The sequence below is a fragment of the Triticum dicoccoides genome, chromosome 7A (genome assembly GCF_002162155.2).
Source record: "Triticum dicoccoides isolate Atlit2015 ecotype Zavitan chromosome 7A, WEW_v2.0, whole genome shotgun sequence".
Lineage (NCBI taxonomy): Eukaryota > Viridiplantae > Streptophyta > Magnoliopsida > Poales > Poaceae > Triticum > Triticum dicoccoides.
The window spans coordinates 577063271-577081273 of NC_041392.1; the positions used below are offsets into that span (position 1 = coordinate 577063271).

General features: G+C 50.4%; 1 protein-coding gene across 1 annotated transcript; it reads left to right on the forward strand.

Moving 5' to 3' along the window:
* The first annotated feature begins 5343 nt into the window (after positions 1–5343).
* On the forward strand, positions 5344–6753 carry LOC119329406 (GDSL esterase/lipase At5g03610-like). The gene is made up of 4 exons (XM_037602452.1): positions 5344–5650; positions 5780–6060; positions 6162–6435; positions 6572–6753. The coding sequence occupies exons 1-4, from the start codon at positions 5344–5346 to the stop codon at positions 6751–6753; spliced, it is 1044 nt and encodes a 347-aa protein (XP_037458349.1).
* Positions 6754–18003: the final 11250 nt, after the last annotated feature.

An 18003-nucleotide genomic window follows, 5' to 3' on the forward strand; every position in this document is an offset into this window, starting at 1 on the left:
AGCGACTGAAATAAGGAGTTGAGGTTGCGATACTCGCCCCCAGTCCGACTGGACATGAACAATTTTGTGCTTGAGAAGGCGTTCAACATGTTTTTGAAACTGAACAAAAATGTGAAACACATCAGATTTACGTTTAATAAGATAAAGCCAGGTAAAGCGACTATAAGCATCAAAGAAACTGATATAATAATTGTGACCACTGACAGAAGTCTGAGCACGACCCCATACATCTAAAAACACAGGTTCTAGAGGATGTTTCACCTCACGACCGGACTCCGAAAAAGGAAGTTGATGACTCTTCCCCTGCTGACAAGCATCACACACTGCTACATCTTTATTACTAGACAAGCTAGGAAGCTCATGACGACGCAAAACATGACGGACAATAGGTGTGGCCGAGTGACCAATACGAGCATGCCAGTGTGACGGAGATACCCGAACTCCACTGAAAACACGAGCGACGCCAGGATGCTCCAGACGATAGAGGCCCTGGCACAACCGCCCACTAAGAAGAATGTCCCTCGTGCCCCGATCCTTAATAAAAAGATCAGAAGGGTGAAATTCACAAAGCACATTATTATCACGTGTGAGTTTAGGAACTGAAAGAAGATTACGTGTCACAGATGAAACTCTAAGAACATTGCGAAGCTGAGGACTCCTATTGGCATGTCTAGTGAGAAGAGATGCTTGACCAATATGAGAGATGTGCATACCTGCTCTATTGGCGGTGTGGATGTTGTTGGAGCCATGATAGGGTTCACGAGTGTGAATCTTCCCCATCTCGCTCGTCAGGTGCTCCGTCGCCCCAGAGTCCATGTACCAGTGGGGATCGATGGAGTAGGACTGAGTGTGTCCTTGTTGCTTCTGCGGCGCCGGACGATCAGCCATGGCAACCTGATGAGCAAAATTGCGTGTGTCCTTGCCGTCATTGCCAAGACCAAGAAAACTCCGCTGAAAGCGTTTGTGACACCTGGAGGACTAGTGCCCCTCAATGCCACACAACTGACACACGCGTCGACCTAGGGTTGCGGACACGGGGAAGCCGACGATAACGAAGATGACGCCGGGGCGGCCCCTTGGACGAGCTGTGGCCACCCTTAGTGGCGGCGTTCACGGAGAGGGAGTCGTGACTGGCCTTGGAGCGGCGTGCCTCGACACGCTACTCGGTGAGGAGAAGGTGGGAGTAGACCTCATGTGCCATCATGGGAGTCGAGTTGCCCCGCTCGTTGATGATCTCGACCAAAGCATCATACTCCTTGTCGAGCCCGTTGACAATGAAGGAGTTGAACTCGGAGTCGGTGAGTGGTTGTCCAATGGAGGCCAACGTGTCTACAAGGCCCTTGACCTTGTTGTAGAACTCCGTGGCCGTGGAGTCAAGCTTCTCGCACTCGCCAAGCTAACGACGGAGCGTAGAGACACGAGACTGAGACTGCGCCGCAAACGAGTGTTCAAGGATGGTCTAGGCCTCATGAGACGTCTTGGCGAAGACAACAAGCCCGGCGACAGCCGGGGAGAGCGACCCCTGGATGGAGGAGAGGTTCGCCTGGTCCTGCCCCGTCCAAACACGGTGAGCCGGATTGTAGACCGGACCGTGCACGCTGTCCATCAGTGCGGGGGGCAAGGGAGAGAGTCGTCGACGTAACCAAGCAGGTAATGGCTCCCAAGGAGCGGAAGAACCTGCGCACGCCAGAAGATGTAGTTGTCGGACGACAACTTGATGGTGATAAGGTGGCCGAAGTGAAACGGCGGCGGCGGTGACGATCCCTTCAAGGAGACGGCCTGGGGTGAGGGAACCATAGAGGCCGTCAGCGTGACCTGGGACGCGGCCGGACGAACCAAAGGCGCGGGGGCAGATGGCGTAGCAGCCGGGCCCGACGCCGACAGCCCCGCCATCAAGGCGGACTCGGGCGCCACCGGCGGTAGCTACGGGATAGCACCCGCAAGAGAAGAGGCGGGCGACACAGCAATGGTGTGCACCGCGAGCTCGCGCCCGAATGACGACGACGCTGGAGGAGTCGAGAAGAAGGAGCCTACGCTCCGAGTCCTGAGCGGGGCCGGCACAGCGGCGGTGTCCAGCGGGAGGGACAGCAGCGCCGCGAGGGAGGCCGACAGGAACCCCGCGGTGGTGGAGCCGGACGTGGCGGCGCTCGACATGGCGGCGGCGCGATTGGGGACGCGGCCAGACGAACCAGAGGCGCGGGGGCAGATGGCGCTGCAGCCGGGCCCGACGCCGACAGCCCCGCCATCAAGGCGGACTCGGGCGCCACCGACGGTAGCTACAGGATAGCACCCGCAAGAGAAGAGGCGGGCGACACAGCAGCGGTGTGCACCGCGAGCTCGCGCCCGAATGACGACGACGCTGGAGGAGTCGAGAAGAAGGAGCCTACGCTCCGAGTCCTGAGCGGGGCCGGCACAGCGGCGGTGTCCAGCGGGAGGGACAGCAGCGCCGCGAGGGAGGCCGGCAGGAACCCCGCGGTGGTGGAGCCGGACGTGGCGGCGCTCGACATGGCGGCGGCGCGATCGGGGACGCGGCCAGACGAACCAGAGGCGCGGGGGCAGATGGCGCCGCAGCCGGGCCCGACGCCGACAGCCCCGCCATCAAGGCGGACTCGGGCGCCACCGGCAGTAGCTACGGGATAGCACCCGCAAGAGAAGAGGCGGGCGACACAGCAGCGGTGTGCACCGCGAGCTCGCGCCCGAACGACGACGATGCTGGAGGAGTCGAGAAGAAGGAGCCTACGCTCCGAGTCCTGAGCGGGGCCGGCACAGCGGCAGTGTCCAGCGGGAGGGACAGCAGCGCCGCGAGGAAGGCCGGCAGGAACCCCGCGGTGGTGGACCGGACGTGGCGGCGCTCGACATGGCGGCGGCGCGATTGGGAGCGGCAGCGGTGAAGACGGCGGCGGCGGCGGTGCGTGTATTAGGGTTTAGCGGAAGCGGTCGTAATCTAGTGTGATACCATGTGATTCGACTATCAAGCTGCCACTTCAACAACTGGCCATGGTCTAGCGATCTTCCTCATTCAAAAGGAGGAAGATCCATCCAAATTTATTTATTTTCTGAAGAAAAGGAGTCTCTCCATGCCCCATTTTATTGAAAAACGAGGCAACCAGACTAAGGACAAGAGATAACCCCGTTGCTTGGGCCGAGCCAAAGTAGCCGAGGCAAACTACAAACATATGATAACCTCACAATACAACTTAAGCAAAAGAACTCCTATTGATAGGATGTCGCCAGAACAAGCAACAAGACATGCTGAACTTTATTACTCCCCCCTAAAGAAATATAAGATTGTTAGTGATCTAAACGCTATTATATTTATATACAGAGGGAGTACATATCAATCAGAATAGCTACCGCGGAAAGCTTGGTGCTGCCCCTCAAACCTACCCACATGATATGTCGGCTCCGCGCTATTATGAGAAGTTCTCCTCTTCTGAGAACTTCTGATGATTTTGAGCCCAAAGTTTCGAAATTCTGAGAAAAAGCGACAAACCCAAGTCATGAAAACAAATATCATTGTGCAACATCCATAAGGTCCAGCGGATTTTGAGCCCAAAGTTCAGATAAACCAATCACATATCGAAGGATTAAAATTCAAAATTTTATAAATGACTATAGATAGATTGTCATTAGCATTTCCAGATAAACAAATCATAGTCATTAACATGTTGCCTTTTAGATGAATTGTCTCTACATAAAAAATTATTGTGAAAAGCCAACCAAAGAAAAACCAATAACATTTGGGAGGGAAGCCTCCCGAGGGGCGCTGCCGGCAGTCTCCTGTGCGTCCCTGAAACAGATGTGTTGCAGACGCAGGCTTGGGGCCATGCTCGCCTGGGCTGCGTGCAGCCGAACGGAGACGCGCGACCACGATCGAGCCGAGGGGACGCGCTCCAGAGCCGAGGGAGGAAGCCAGCGTCGGCGTCCGTCGGATGCATGAGCAGGACAGGTGGCGGCAGATCAGGGTACGTGCACGCGCACACACACAAGACGGGGTTTACACACGGTCTCCACAAAATAATTGTTCCAGTTTTTTCTGAGAAAAAACATTTATTTCGGTGGTGCAAGGGGGTCAAGCTGGATCTTTTTTTTTTTGCCCATTTTTCTTACATGACTTGCTTGGCGCGGTTGGTGTGCTACATGCGCCGATGATGGACTGGAAAAACTCGTGATTCGGTCGCGCGGGTCCTCCGTCTTTTTACAGAATACAGAGAAAATAAGGGTTTGCAGTGAATAAACAAACGCATGCAAGATGACTAGATTCCGCCCCCACACGGCAAAAGTGTGTTCCACACTTCTGTTCATATTCAATTGCGTTTGGAAGCTCCCCTACCTCCTGCCCGCCTCCCCCTTCTTCCTCCGCCACGGTACAGATGGAACTCGATCGACGCTGGAGTGCGCCCTGGAGAGCGTGCGGATGATGTAAGCCCTTCTTCTCCGACCAGCAGATCAACAGCCACTTCATGGGCGCCGTGAGGAGGACGGGGCTGGACATGAAGGACGTCTGCGACAGAGGCGTCGTGGAGAGGACGGTGAGGGAGACCATGGAGTCCGACGAGATCAGAGGGGTGGCCCAAACTTATTCTAGCAAGAGGAATTCAGTCTGTTGAGTTGACACCATTTCAAGGCAATTCCCCACACAATTATGTTCTTGTGTCTAAACTCAAATGTACCAACTTTTACTTTGGTAATCACGCCGTTCTACTACTTTGTAAGATAAGAGGAAAATTCAAGTATGACCGGTTAAGTACGTGTACTTAGGTTCAGCATAAGTATAAGTTTCTGCTTTGAAGAGCCCCTTTGCAACGTTACTCAGAAGGTGACAACCAAGATCGCGGCCAGCGTTGAGCTGCTACAAAAGCTCAGAGACAGAGCAGAACAACGTAACGCGCCGACGGCTCCAACTCGGGAGCAAAACCGGAGAGAACACCGTCCAGCGGAAGGGCGAGGACAACCGGCAGCGCGGCCGACGAGCTGACGGCGGTGCGCAGCGGGGCGGAGGAGGGGAAGAGGGCATGCAGACTACAGAGGATGCGCAGGCCTCGCGCGAGAGGAGCAGCTTGGCCTGGTGATTCGACGTCCCGTCCATCCGTGTCCGACTGTGCTGTTGCTCCGACTCCGGTCGTGGCCGCAAGCCCGATTTCGACTTGCTTTGCTGGTCCTGGTGTACGAGCATATATAAATTGAAGAGAGGGCCAGGCCATGGTGTACCAGCATCGCAGACAACCGCTTTGCGTTCCTGATTTTTCGTTGGCGAAAGAGCAGCGGCTGCGTGATCGTGATCCTCGGGCCAGCAGTAGTAGAACGATCCGCCTCATCGACGCAAAAGCGCCGCCGGGATCGATGAAGCTTCTTCCGGCCGCCCTCGGCCTCGTCCTCCTCCTCCTGCTCGTTCTGAATCCCAATGGCGTGGAGGCCCGGCCAGCCCCGGCCGTCGGCCATCAGAAGAAGGCCTCGAGCGCTACCTTCTTCGTCTTCGGGGATGACTTCGCCGACAACGGGAACCTCCCTCTGACCGACCCAGTCACCGAGATGTCGCGGCAATGGGCCTACCCCTACGGCTCCAACTACGTCGATGCCGATGGGTTTCCGCGGCCTAATACTCCGTCCGGCCGTTTCTCAAACTACAGAATTCAGTCGGATTTCATCGGTAAGTACTAGTACTATGTTGTAATGTTACCCTAAAAAGGTACTCTGTTATATTTTAATCTCATGTTATACTGTAATTCATGGTGCATCACAATTAACCCTACTCGTTTGTTTTATTAATAACTTGCAGCAACAATGCTGGGATTGGAGGAAGCCCCTCCGGCGCATGCCCGCACGGCAGAGAAAACCTGTGACCCATCGGGCATGACCTTTGCTACCGGTGGTGCAGGCGTGTTGGACAGTACATTGCACGAGGTCTCCATCCTTGCCAAGCAGGTCGACACTTTTAAAAAGATGGTCAAGGACGGGACCATCACGGAGAATCAACTGAGTCGCTCTGTAGTGCTCGTGGCCTTCTTCGGTAATGACTATGCAGGCATCGGCGTCATTGGCCTAAGTAGTCCCAACAATGTGAGTATCATATCAACGCACAATGTATATATGCATACACGAATTTGAACTAATTTGTTTGTGCATCTTACTAACTCATAATTTCCATGTATGCAATGTAGATTAATGCTTATATTGGGAAGGTGACAAAAGAGATTGCAACTAATGTGGATCAATTGTTGAAGCTTGGGGTGACAAAGGTTCTTGTCAATAACTTGCACCCTATCGGTTGCATGCCATCACACACCCGAACCAACAACTACACCACGTGCGATATTTTTGAAAACTTGGGTGCAACCATCCATAACGATAATCTGAAAAAAGTTATGACATCAAAGAATGTCTATATCGTCGATGTGTACACCGCCTTCACAAATATTGTGGATCATGTGGCAGGTATGTATCTACAATTCTGCATGCATTCAAAAATGTCTCATTATTTTAAAATTATCTTAATCTAATTAGATGGGGTTTGATCGTGTACTTGAAGTACTTTATCTAAACACTTTTTATTTCATGTGTATTAATGTAGGTAAAGGCTCAGAGCTGTCTAAACAATTCAAGCGCAAACTATCGCCATGCTGCGAGAGTTTGGACTCGAAAGGTTACTGCGGACAGCAAGATGAGTCATCCTCGAAGCTACTGTACACTGTGTGCGACAAGTCGAACAAATTCTTCTATTGGGATGACATGCATCCAACCCATGCAGGATAGGAGGCTGTCATGAAACAATTGGAAAAACCGTTGAGGGAGTTTGTAAATCAAGCCTAGGTAGCTAGGCCTTATGTATTTGTGTAGATCTTTGTATCCAGATGACAGCCTTCTCATTGTATTTGATAGTTTCATGTATTTCAAAGACTGGGATTTTTCCGATTCCATGATGAATATTATATTGTATTTGCACTTTTTTTGTGAAAGACTATATTTATAAGAAGTAACTATTGTCATATGTCACATCTACAATAAATATGTGTTCTAGCTATACAAACTGAGTACTTGCCTATATACGGCCCAATATATAAGCTCAAGGCAATTCCATACCGGTTGAATTTTTTGTTGTCGGCTTTGTAGTCTACCGGGTTGGCGCCTTCTATAGATGACAGGCGCCTTGTCTTTGAACTCGGGACTAAGGAGGGTAAATTTGCTTATGAATATGGGTATTTGTGGGTATCCACTTCTTTATGTTCGTGTGCAGTGCTCAAACCCGCTCAACTAGTCGTGGGTATAAAAACATGGCATAACTCTATACCCGTGCAACCAGATCCAACAGTCCGATTGATGGGTTGATAGCTTTTTCTTCGAACAATCCGTCGCGGTTCACTAACCTATTGCCATCTCAGAGTCCCTTTTTCCAAACATCCAAAGTTCACTAACCCAAGTCATGGCGCAGCCGCTGAGGCTGGATGTCACCGGGGTGGGGCCTTCGTCATCCGAGTTGGAACAGCTCGTCCGCTTCATCAGGGAGCTCAGCAGCATCTGGTCTTGTCTGAAGCCCAAGGTTACTGAAGACTAGCACAGGCTACGTTGGCCTCTCATGCACTACATGTAAAATAATGGCAATTCTTGAGTTGTGTGGACCGATCATGTTTTTCTCAGAAAAAACTATGCAGCGCGATCAACATGCAATTCACTTGTGGAGATGCTTCATCAAAGAGTAATTTGATTTTTTTTTTGAGAAATCTCGCCTTCTTTACTGCTCAATAATTAAAGATACAATGTTTTGGTCATGAGGAGACCCCAACTAAACATGACGACCTATACCTAAATTACAACCAAACTTGACGAGATTATGCGCTTCGAAATTAAAAAGTCTACGTTCATGAGTGAAAGTACATGAAATCATATCATTTTTCCTAGCAATTATTTCCTGGATGATGGCACCATGATATCCTCCCGACCCTTGCTTAATGTTCTTCACCACTTCCTCACAATCTGAAGCAACGTGCATCATCTGAATTCCCAGGTCCTCTGCAAGTGCAAGAGCTTCTCTACACGCAAATGCTTCGAGAAGAGTCAGGTCAATAATACCTGCATACACAACAAGAGAAGAGCCCAGGTAAAGCCCGGTGCTATCCCTGCATACTGTTGTTGCCACTCCACAATGGTCATGCCGACCTACAGCTCCGTCGACATTGATCTTTGCTTTGTCCCCCATCGGAGGCAGCCACCTCTGGACTTCTGCCACCCTAGGACCCGAGCTCGCACCAGGAACCCTGCTTGTTGCTGGTTTATGCAGTCCTCGCAAATCCATCAAATATGAGTTAATGAATGAATTTGTTTGACTTGGGCTCTGAAAAATAGCTTCATAGACCGATTTCCGTCTTGTGTACCAGATAGAGACTGGCACACCACTCACTGCCGACAACAAATAGACCATAGTGGTGTGCCAGTCTCCACAGGAATATTTTCACTTTAGATGGAACCAAGAACCTCCAAAGCGTAGTCCAATCTTCCTCCTGTCTTGAGTTATTCGACGCACCACTTCTCCCTTCAAGCCAGTCTTCCCGCTGCATTTTGGTTTTGATAATGAATTTGTATGCAGAGCTAATAGAGAAAACACCCTTCCTACCTGGGTGCCACGCCCAAAAATCCTCCATATTCCGTGTGCACACCGGAATTTTCAAAATAGTGTCCGCATCGACAGGCAGAAATACACTACAGATGTAGTTCACATTCCATTGTGATGTAGCTGGAATTAACAACTCTGAAACTTTAGATGGAGGATCAGCCACGCGACATAAAATTGGTCTTAGTGATGATTCTTTTGGTAGCCAATTATCTGTCCAAATATCCGTTGATTGCCCATTGCCAATCCTCTTGATGATACCTTGCTTCAAGATTTCTCTGCCGTCAAGAATTGCCCGCCAAATTTGAGAGGGGCGGGAACCAAGTTCTGCCGACAGAATAGACCCTTCTGGATAGTAGCTCGCCTTGAGAATCCTAGCACTCAATGATGTAGGCTCCTACAACAACCTCCACGCCTGTCGTGATAATAATGCAAGGTTAAAAAGTTCCAAATCTCGGAAACCTAGCCCTCCCAAATACTTGGGTCTCGTCATCACTTCCCAAGAAACCCATGCAGGTTTTCTTTTTCCTTGCTTACATCCCCACCAAAATTTCCTGATAATGCTGTTAATATGTTTGCATAGTCCCTGTGGCAACCTAAAACATGACATAGAATATACCGGGATCGCCTGTGCAACCGATTTAATCAAAACATCTTTGCCACCTGCCGATAATATCTTACCCATCCATCCTTTGACTTTATCCCAGATGCGATCACTTATATATTTGAAAGTATCCTTTTTTGAATGACCCACATTAGTGGGCACACCCAAATATTTGTCAGTTAAAGATTCATTTGGTACTTGCAAATGCCCCTTCACCGCATCACGGACAATCTGTGAACAGCCTTTACTGAAAAATATAGAAGATTTTTCTCTATTCACCCTCTGTCCTGATGCCAAACAATATGTTTCCAGTAGGTTTGATACCTCCTCCGCTCCATTAACACTTGCCCTAAAAAATAGCAGGCTGTCATCCACGAATAAAAGATGGTTCACCGACGGAGCCGATGGGGCCACCTTGATTCCACTGAGCTGTGATAACTGATTTTGAGATTTCAATAGGCACGAAAGGCCCTCCGCTGCTAACAAGAAAAGGTATGGAGAGATAGGATCTCCCTGCCGAATTCCACGAGATGGCTTAAACTCTTCTAATTTAGTTTCGTTGAACATAATAGAAAAAGAAATAGAAAAAGAGTAATTTGATGTTCAACAGCACTGGCGGAGCTTAAGCAAGGCTAAATGGGCCATGGCCTGCCCAGCTCTGGACCTCCACCTCACATTTATAGCCAGACTATCCAGCCCATCAAGCCTGCTAGTAACAATCCCTTGCTGCCAGGCCAACCCAGCCCGCCCAGCTTTTCGGAGCAAGCTCCGCCACTGATATTTGCACCTATCATTTAAGCCTTGTAGGGTCCCATGATGCTATGGTGTTAGTGTGATTGCAAGGTCTGGAGCTTCTTTTTATTTATTTGTCCTTGTTCATATGTGTAGCATCCAAGAATATACAGATGATAAGCGGCAAAGAAGCGGTGAAATCTGAAGAGACAAATCATCATTGTAGGTGTTACTGCAGAGCAGATGTTGCTTTTTCAGAAGAAAACACATGGCCTTAACATTTCACTTTTCAATGCGGAGATTTATCTGTGGATGATAAATGTTAAAGAAAGGATTGTAGTAGTACAAAGAGGCAGACCCTCGCTGGAAGTGTTAGGCCATCTTCGATGCCGATCCTTAAAACGTCCGCACACATTCAGATCATGTTGTTCGGACGTGTTATGTCATCCAATGCGAGTCTGTATCTGTCCGCAGGGCGGTCTAGACACACTTTCTCTCGCAAACCAAAGACAAATGTGGAGGCTTTGCGGGCATCTGGACCGTACCCAAGCCCGCGTCTGGCCGCCCTGGCTCAACCAAACCCCCTCCCTTACCCGCGCGCGCTTCCAGTCCGAAACGGTCAGTGCCACATTAATTTCGGACCAGAGCGGACTTGACCTCTCACTAGCGCCGGCATTGAAGCGGTGTGTCGTAGAGAGAGCGCCACCTGATGAGGACAGGAACCTGGGGTAGGGTAATAGGCCTGACCTATACGTCCTACCTAAGGTCCTTGTCCTAAGAACAAAGAAGTTCAAGAATCAGAAGAAGGGATCCAGCAAAGGTGTCGAGTGAAGTCCACTCGACCTACCATTCACTCGGAGACCTCTCTTTATCCAGGTCACTCGACCATGAAACCACTCGACATATAAGAAGACCTAAAGCCGCTCTACGCAGCAATGGTCGGGTATTTACTCATATATTTAATGAACATTTGTAGCACTTCAATACAGGTGTTACCTGTAATGCAACCCCTTTATGTACATTGAATCCTATGTAACGAAGGGGAGCTGGGGTCCTGGCGCACTCTATATAAGCCACCCCCTCCTCTGGGACAAGGGTTCGCACCCTCTGTAACACACACGCTCATAATCCAGTCGACCGCCTCCGGGCTCTGAGACGTAGAGCTATTACTTCCTCTGAGAAGGGCCTGGACTCGTTAAACCTGTGTGTACAACTCCTCCATAGCTAGGATCTCGCCTCTACATTCCTACCCCCATTCTACTGTCAGACTTAGAACCACAACAGTTGGCGCCCACCGTGGGGCAGGTGTCTTAGCGATTTGTTGGAGAAGTTGCAATTTTTCCGATCCCCTTCATCATGGTTTCAGGCGGAGGTTTGGCTGAGGGCCGCGAGACTCGTCTCGGCGCGCTCGTGTTTGTCGCCGACGACTCCGCTTGGCTTCAGGAGGCTCCACTCTACGTCGACGCACTCCCCATCCGCGGGGTAACCCACTTTCGTGCGTGCGTCCGCGGCGTCCTCCTGCGGCAGCCGTCGACCCAGTATCGGTCGGCTCCTGTAGCTTCCCCCCTCCCTGCAGCCCGCCGGAGCAAACGTTCCGATCGATCGAGGCTTCAGCGGTGGGTGAGGCATGCGGTGGCTCGCCAGTCGTCCACCCCCCAAGTCACGGCAATCGAGCCCGACGAAACTCTCTACGGCCTGTTCGACTGGCTCCATAGAGACTGCATCCGAGTGCCACAGTAGCGACCCCGCGGCGGAAGTCTTGATGGTCAATGGACCACGTAGTCCTCCTGGCTTCACCCGCGAAGACGGAGGCAATGGTGGCAGTGATCCGTCGCATGTCCACGAAGAGTACCGACCCGAACCCCTCTCTTCGCAGAGGAGGGAGGAACTTCACCGCCGGAACATGGATGCACTTCACACTCCCATCGTTGGAGAAACACCCGAGGCCCAGGCCTTAGAGGAGGCGCGCCTGGCCAACTTGGTTGAGCGCACTCGACTGGAGAACCTCCAGCGCGCACTTGACGAGCATGCTCGGCAGCGTGCTCCCGAATCTAGTCGACGTCAACTTTTTCCACCTCCGACTCAGGTATACCGAACTCCAATCCAGAATCTCGCAGCTGCGGCCCGAATAGCGGAGTCAATCCAACCTTCCCAGACAGAAGCTAGTCGAGGTTTGGTGCAGATCCGGGCCTTGCTCCGAGCCGCGGGAGAGTAGAATACAGTTGTATCTTAGTCGCGGAATAGGATTCACAGCAGATCCGTTGTTGCAGGCACAGTCCAGTCGGCTCACAGCCCAAGATCGCCCTCGAGGCGTGAGGGACATGGAGACCGACGAGATCAGTACAGAAACCGTGAGCAGTATGATCATCGACTCGATCATGATGATCGTCTTCGAGTGCCCACGCCTTCCCGAAGGAGTGGATCATACGTGCCTCGGCACCTGGATGACAGACGCCCTCACAGTGGTGGGCGAAGAATTCCAGTCGACCCCAGGGAACCGGGCTTTGATGCGAGATCTATTCTCGTTCAGGGTCTGGTCGACAAGAACAGAGCTCACAGAGAAGGCCCCGACAGAGATTTTCCAACCAGCAGCAGAGTGCATGTCTCAGGCCCAGAGTGCTTCAGCAGAGCCATCAGGTCTGCGGTGATTCCTCCCAACTTCAGATTCGTGACTGGAGTCAGTAAGTTCACTGGTGAGTCCAAGCCGGACACTTGGCTCGAGGATTACCGAGTGGCTGTACAGATCGGTGGCGGCAACGATGAAGTGGCCATGAAGCATCTTCCTTTGATGCTAGAGGGCTCGGCCAGGGCGTGGCTGAATCAGTTAGCTCTTGGTAGTATTTATACTTGGGAAGATCTTGCTCGAGTATTTGTCAGAACATTTGAAGGTACTTGCAAGCGGCCAGTAGGGTTGACAGAATTACAATGTTGCGTTCAGAAACCGAATGAAACTTTGAGGTATTATATCCAGAGATGGATCACGTTGCACCACACAGTGGAGAATGTGTCAGATCACCAAGCAATTTGTGCCTTCAAAGAAGGCGTCAAGTATCGGGAGTTGAATCTGAAATTCGGTCGGACAGGAGATGACTCTGACTCGGATGATGGAGATTGCCACCAAGTACGCCAATGGTGAAGAAGAAGACCGACTCCGGAGTGGCAAGCACAAAGCAGCCGCCCACGAAACCGGAGGAGGAAACTCCAGTCGAAAGCAGAAGCGCAAAGCCGAGCCAGCCGCTCCTGGTGAAGCCTTAGCCGTGACTCAGGGGAAGTTCAAGGGGAAACCTAAAGGACCGTTCAACCCCAAGAAAGTAAAAGATCAAGATGGAAATGATGTGCTGGATTTACCATGCCACATTCACACCAAGAAAGATGAGGAGGGTAATTTCATTTACCCAAAGCATACCACTCGACAGTGTTAACTCCTAATCCAGCAATTCCGGGAGAAACAGCCCAAGGAAAAGGAGAAGGAACCAGACAAAGTTGAGGATGAGGAGGAGGACGATGATGGTTACCCCCACGTCAATTCCACTCTGATGATTTTCGCTGATGTTGAGAGTAAGAGTCGACTGAAAGTCATCAACAAAGAAGTAAACATGGTAGCCCCGGTGACACCCAGTTATTTGAAGTGGTCTCAGACTGCCATTACATTCGACCAGTCTGATCACCCTGCGCACATAGCCACCCCTGGGAGGCAAGCGTTGGTGGTCGACCCAGTGGCCGAAGGCACCCGATTGACTAAGGTTTTGATGGATGGTGGCAGTGGCCTGAATATACTATATGCGGAGACGCTGAAAGGAATGGGCATTCCGATGTCCAGACATAGTGAAAGCAATATGAGTTTCCATGGAGTCATTCCAGGCAAGAAGGCTGCATCACTCGGCCAGATTGCTCTTGACGTGGTTTTCGGTGATTACAAGAATTACCGCAAAGAAAAGTTGACATTTGAAGTTATGGATTTCCAGAGTGCTTATCACGCTATTCTGGGCAGGCCAGCTTATGCACGTTTTATGGCTCGACCATGCTATGTGTACCTCAAATTGAAGATGCCTGGTCCTAAGGGTGTGATCACTATCACTGGCAATAGAAAGAAGGCAGAAGAATGCTTCTAGAAGGGCTCGAAGATCGCCGATGCACAGATGATAGTAGTGGAATTGCAGGAATATCATAAAAATGCAGATCCGAGTGATTTGCTGCGAGCTAAGAAGCCTGCCACAGATTCAGCATTTCAGTCGTCCGGTGAAACGAAACCAATTCATGTTCACCCGACTGATCCCAATGCTGCTCCGACCCACATTTCAACAACACTCGACTCCAAATAGGAAGAAGCGCTCATCCAGTTCCTCCATGAAAACTGGGACATCTTTGCATGGAAACCTTCTGACATGCCAGGTGTTCCTAGGGGAGTGGCTGAGCATCGTTTGCGAGTCGACCCAAAAGTGAAACCAGTCAAAGAACATCTTCGACGGTCCGCCGTACAGAAGAGGAAGGCAATCAGTGAAGAAGTGGCTCGGCTTCTGGAAGCTGTGTTTATCCGAGAGATTTACCACTCCGAGTGGTTAGCTAATGTTGTCATGGTCCCAAAGAAGGATGGCTCACTTCGCATGTGCATCGACTTCAAACATATCAATCGGGCCTGCCCGAAAGATCACTTTCCTCTCCCTCGCATCGACCAAATAGTCGACTCGACTGCGGGGTGCGAGCATTTGTCCTTTTTGGACGCTTATTCCGGGTACCATCAGATCCGTCTCTACGGACCCGATGAGATAAAAATATCTTTCATCACCCCATTTGGGTGCTTCTGTTATGTCACTATGCCGTTCGGTTTGAAGAACGCTGGAGCCACATTCATGTGGATGATTCAGAAGTACCTGCTCACTCAGATCAGTTGGAATGTGGAAGCATACATGGATGACATTGTGGTCAAGTCACGTAAAGGTTCCGACCTACTGGCTGACCTTGTTGAAACCTTTGCCAACCTCAGAAGGTATGATGTCAAGCTTAATCCATCAAAGTGCATGTTTGGAGTTCCAGGCGGAAAATTACTCGGTTTTCTCGTCTCCGAACGAGGGATCGACGCTAACCCAGAGAAAGTGGGTGCCATACTCCGGATGAAACGCCCTGTGCATGTGCATGATGTCCAGCAGCTTACTGGTTGTTTGGCCGCCCTAAGTCAATTAATTTCTCGCCTCGGTGAAAAGGCACTGCCTCCTTACCGACTGATGAAGGAGTCAGATAAGTTCGAGTAGACTCCTGAAGCTGATGCAGCATTTGCAGAGCTTAAAGCCCTGCTTTCCACCCAGCCGGTGCTTGCTGCCCCAATCAGCAAAGAGCCTTTACTGCTTTACATTGCAGCCACTGGGCAAGTCGTCAGTACAGTACTTACGGTCGAGCAGGAAGAAGAAGGAAAAGCTTACAAAATTCAGCGCCCAGTATACTATGTTTCTGAAGTTTTGACTCCATCAAAGCAAAGATATCCACATTATCAGAAGCTTGTTTATGGGATCTATATGACCACGAAGAAGGTTGCACATTACTTCTCTGATCACTCCATTACAGTCATCAGCGACGCTCCGTTATCAGAGATTCTTAATAATAGAGATGCAACCGGTCAAGTGGCAAAGTGGGCGATTGAACTCCTTCCCTTAGTTATCAAGTTTGAGGCAAAGAAAGCTATCAAGTCCCAAGCAATAGCAGATTTCCTCGTTGAGTGGATAGAACAACAACTGCCGACTCAAGTACACTCGGAGCACTGGACCATGTTCTTTGATGGTTTCAAGATGCTGAATGGTTTCGGTGCTGGGGTAGTACTGGTATCCCCCCGAGGAGACAAGCTCAGATATGTCCTCCAGATTCACTTTGATTCCTCCAATAACGAAGCAGAATATGATGCACTCTTGTATGGGTTGCGATGGCCATTTCACTCGGCGTCCGTCGCCTCATGGTCTATGGCGACTCAGATTTGGTAGTCAATCAAGTGATGAAGGAGTGGGACGTCAGAAGCCCATCCATGACTGGTTACTACAACGCAGTGAGAAAGTTGGAAAAGAAGTTTGAGGGGTTAGAGCTCCATCATATCCCCCGACTGAAAAATCAAGCAGCAGATGATTTAGCAAAGATAGGCTCCAAGAGAGAAGGCATTCCCGGTAATGTGTTCCTGGAGCATATCCATACACCTTTAGTTCAAGAAGATCCCTTCAATGAAGAACCCCCGCAGCCTAAGAGTGCCACAGATTCGACTGAAGTCGAGGTCCCAGTCGTGGTCGACTTGGTCATGGAGGTGTTGGTCATCACTCCCGACTGGACAGTACCATACATTGCATATATCCTTAGGAAAGAGATCCCATAAGACGAAGAAGAGGCTCGACAGATCGTTCGTTGATCCAAGGCCTTTACTGTAATAAGAGGACAACTGTTCAGAGAAAGTGCAACTGGGGTTAGCCAGAAATGCATAACACCATAAGAAGGCTGAGTGATCCTCCACGACATCCATTCGGGGACCTGTGGTCACCATGCGTCCTCTCGGACCATTGTGGCTAAAGCATACCGAGCTGGATTCTATTGGCCACGAGCAAATGAAATGGCGAAAGATATAGTCGATAGATGTGAAGGCTGCCAGTTCTACTCCAATATGTCGCACAAACCTGCATCAGCCCTGAAGACCATCCCACTCGTCTGGCCCTTTGCGGTTTGGGGATTGGACATGGTTGGTCCACTGAGGACTGGTAGGAGCGGCTTCACTCATGTGCTTGTAGCAGTCGATAAGTTTACCAAATGGATTGAAGCCAAGCCTATTAAGAATCTTGAAGCTAGTACTGTTGTCAGCTTCATCAGAGAGTTGATTTTCAGATATGGGGTTCCGCACAACATCATCATTGACAACGGATCGAACTTCGATTCTGATGAGTTCAGAACCTTCTGCGCCTCACAAGGCACACAAGTCGACTATGCTTCAATCGCCCATCCCCAGTCGAATGGACAAGCAGAAAGAGCAAATGGCCTAATTCTCAAAGGACTGAAACCCCGACTAATGCGAGATCTCAAGCACGCAGTAGGCGCCTGGGTTGATGAGCTTCCATCAGTTCTTTGGGGATTGAGGACAGCTCCTAATCGGTCGACTGGCCGAACTCCATTCTTCTTGGTCTATGGAGCTGAAGCTATTTTACCGAGTGACTTGCTTCATAATGCACCACGAGTTGAGCTCTTCTCTGAAGATGAAGCAAAACAAGCTCGGCAAGACGCAGTCGACCTCCTGGAGGAGGAAAGAGAGATGGCCTTGATCCGGTCGACCATTTATCAACAAGACTTGCGTCGATTCCACGGTAGACACGTGAAGGGTCGAGCCTTTCAAGAGGGAGACTTGGTTCTTTGAGTGGATCAGCAGAAACCACACAAGCTCACGCCAGCCTGGGAAGGTCCCTTCATTGTCACCAGAGTGCTCCACAATGGAGCATACCACCTTTATAGTATCGAGCATAAGAAGAATGAGCCATGGGCTTGGAACGCGGAGCTGCTCCGCCCCTTTTATACTTAAGTACTCGTTCGAATAAAATGTAATAAGAAATACCTTTGTAATTTGTTTATCAAAGACAAGAGCCTTACAGTCCTCTGGCACGATTGTTGTTGCTTTTGTTTACGTCTGAAAACCCCCAGTGGGTGACTTAGCTGCGAATTTGTTTCGCCTAAGTTCGAAAGAAAATCCTACCGAGTGGTGAGCCAGCCTCCCACTCGGGGGCTTAGCTGCGAACCCGTTTCGCCTAAGTTTTCAAAATCCTACTGAGTGATGAGCCAGTATCCCACTCGGAGGCTTAGCTGCGGTCCAGTACTCGCCTAAGTTTGTAAAATCCTACCGAGTGGTGAGCAATCCTCCCACTCGGGGGCTTAGCTGCAGTCCAGTACTCGCCTAAGTTTGAAAAAATCCTACCGAGTGTTGAGCAATCCTCCCACTCGGAGGCTTAGCTGCAGTCCAGTACTCGCCTAAGTTTGTAAAATCCGACCGAGTGGTGAGCAATCCTCCCACGAGGGGGCTTAGCTGCAGTCCAGTACTCGCCTAAGTTTGAAA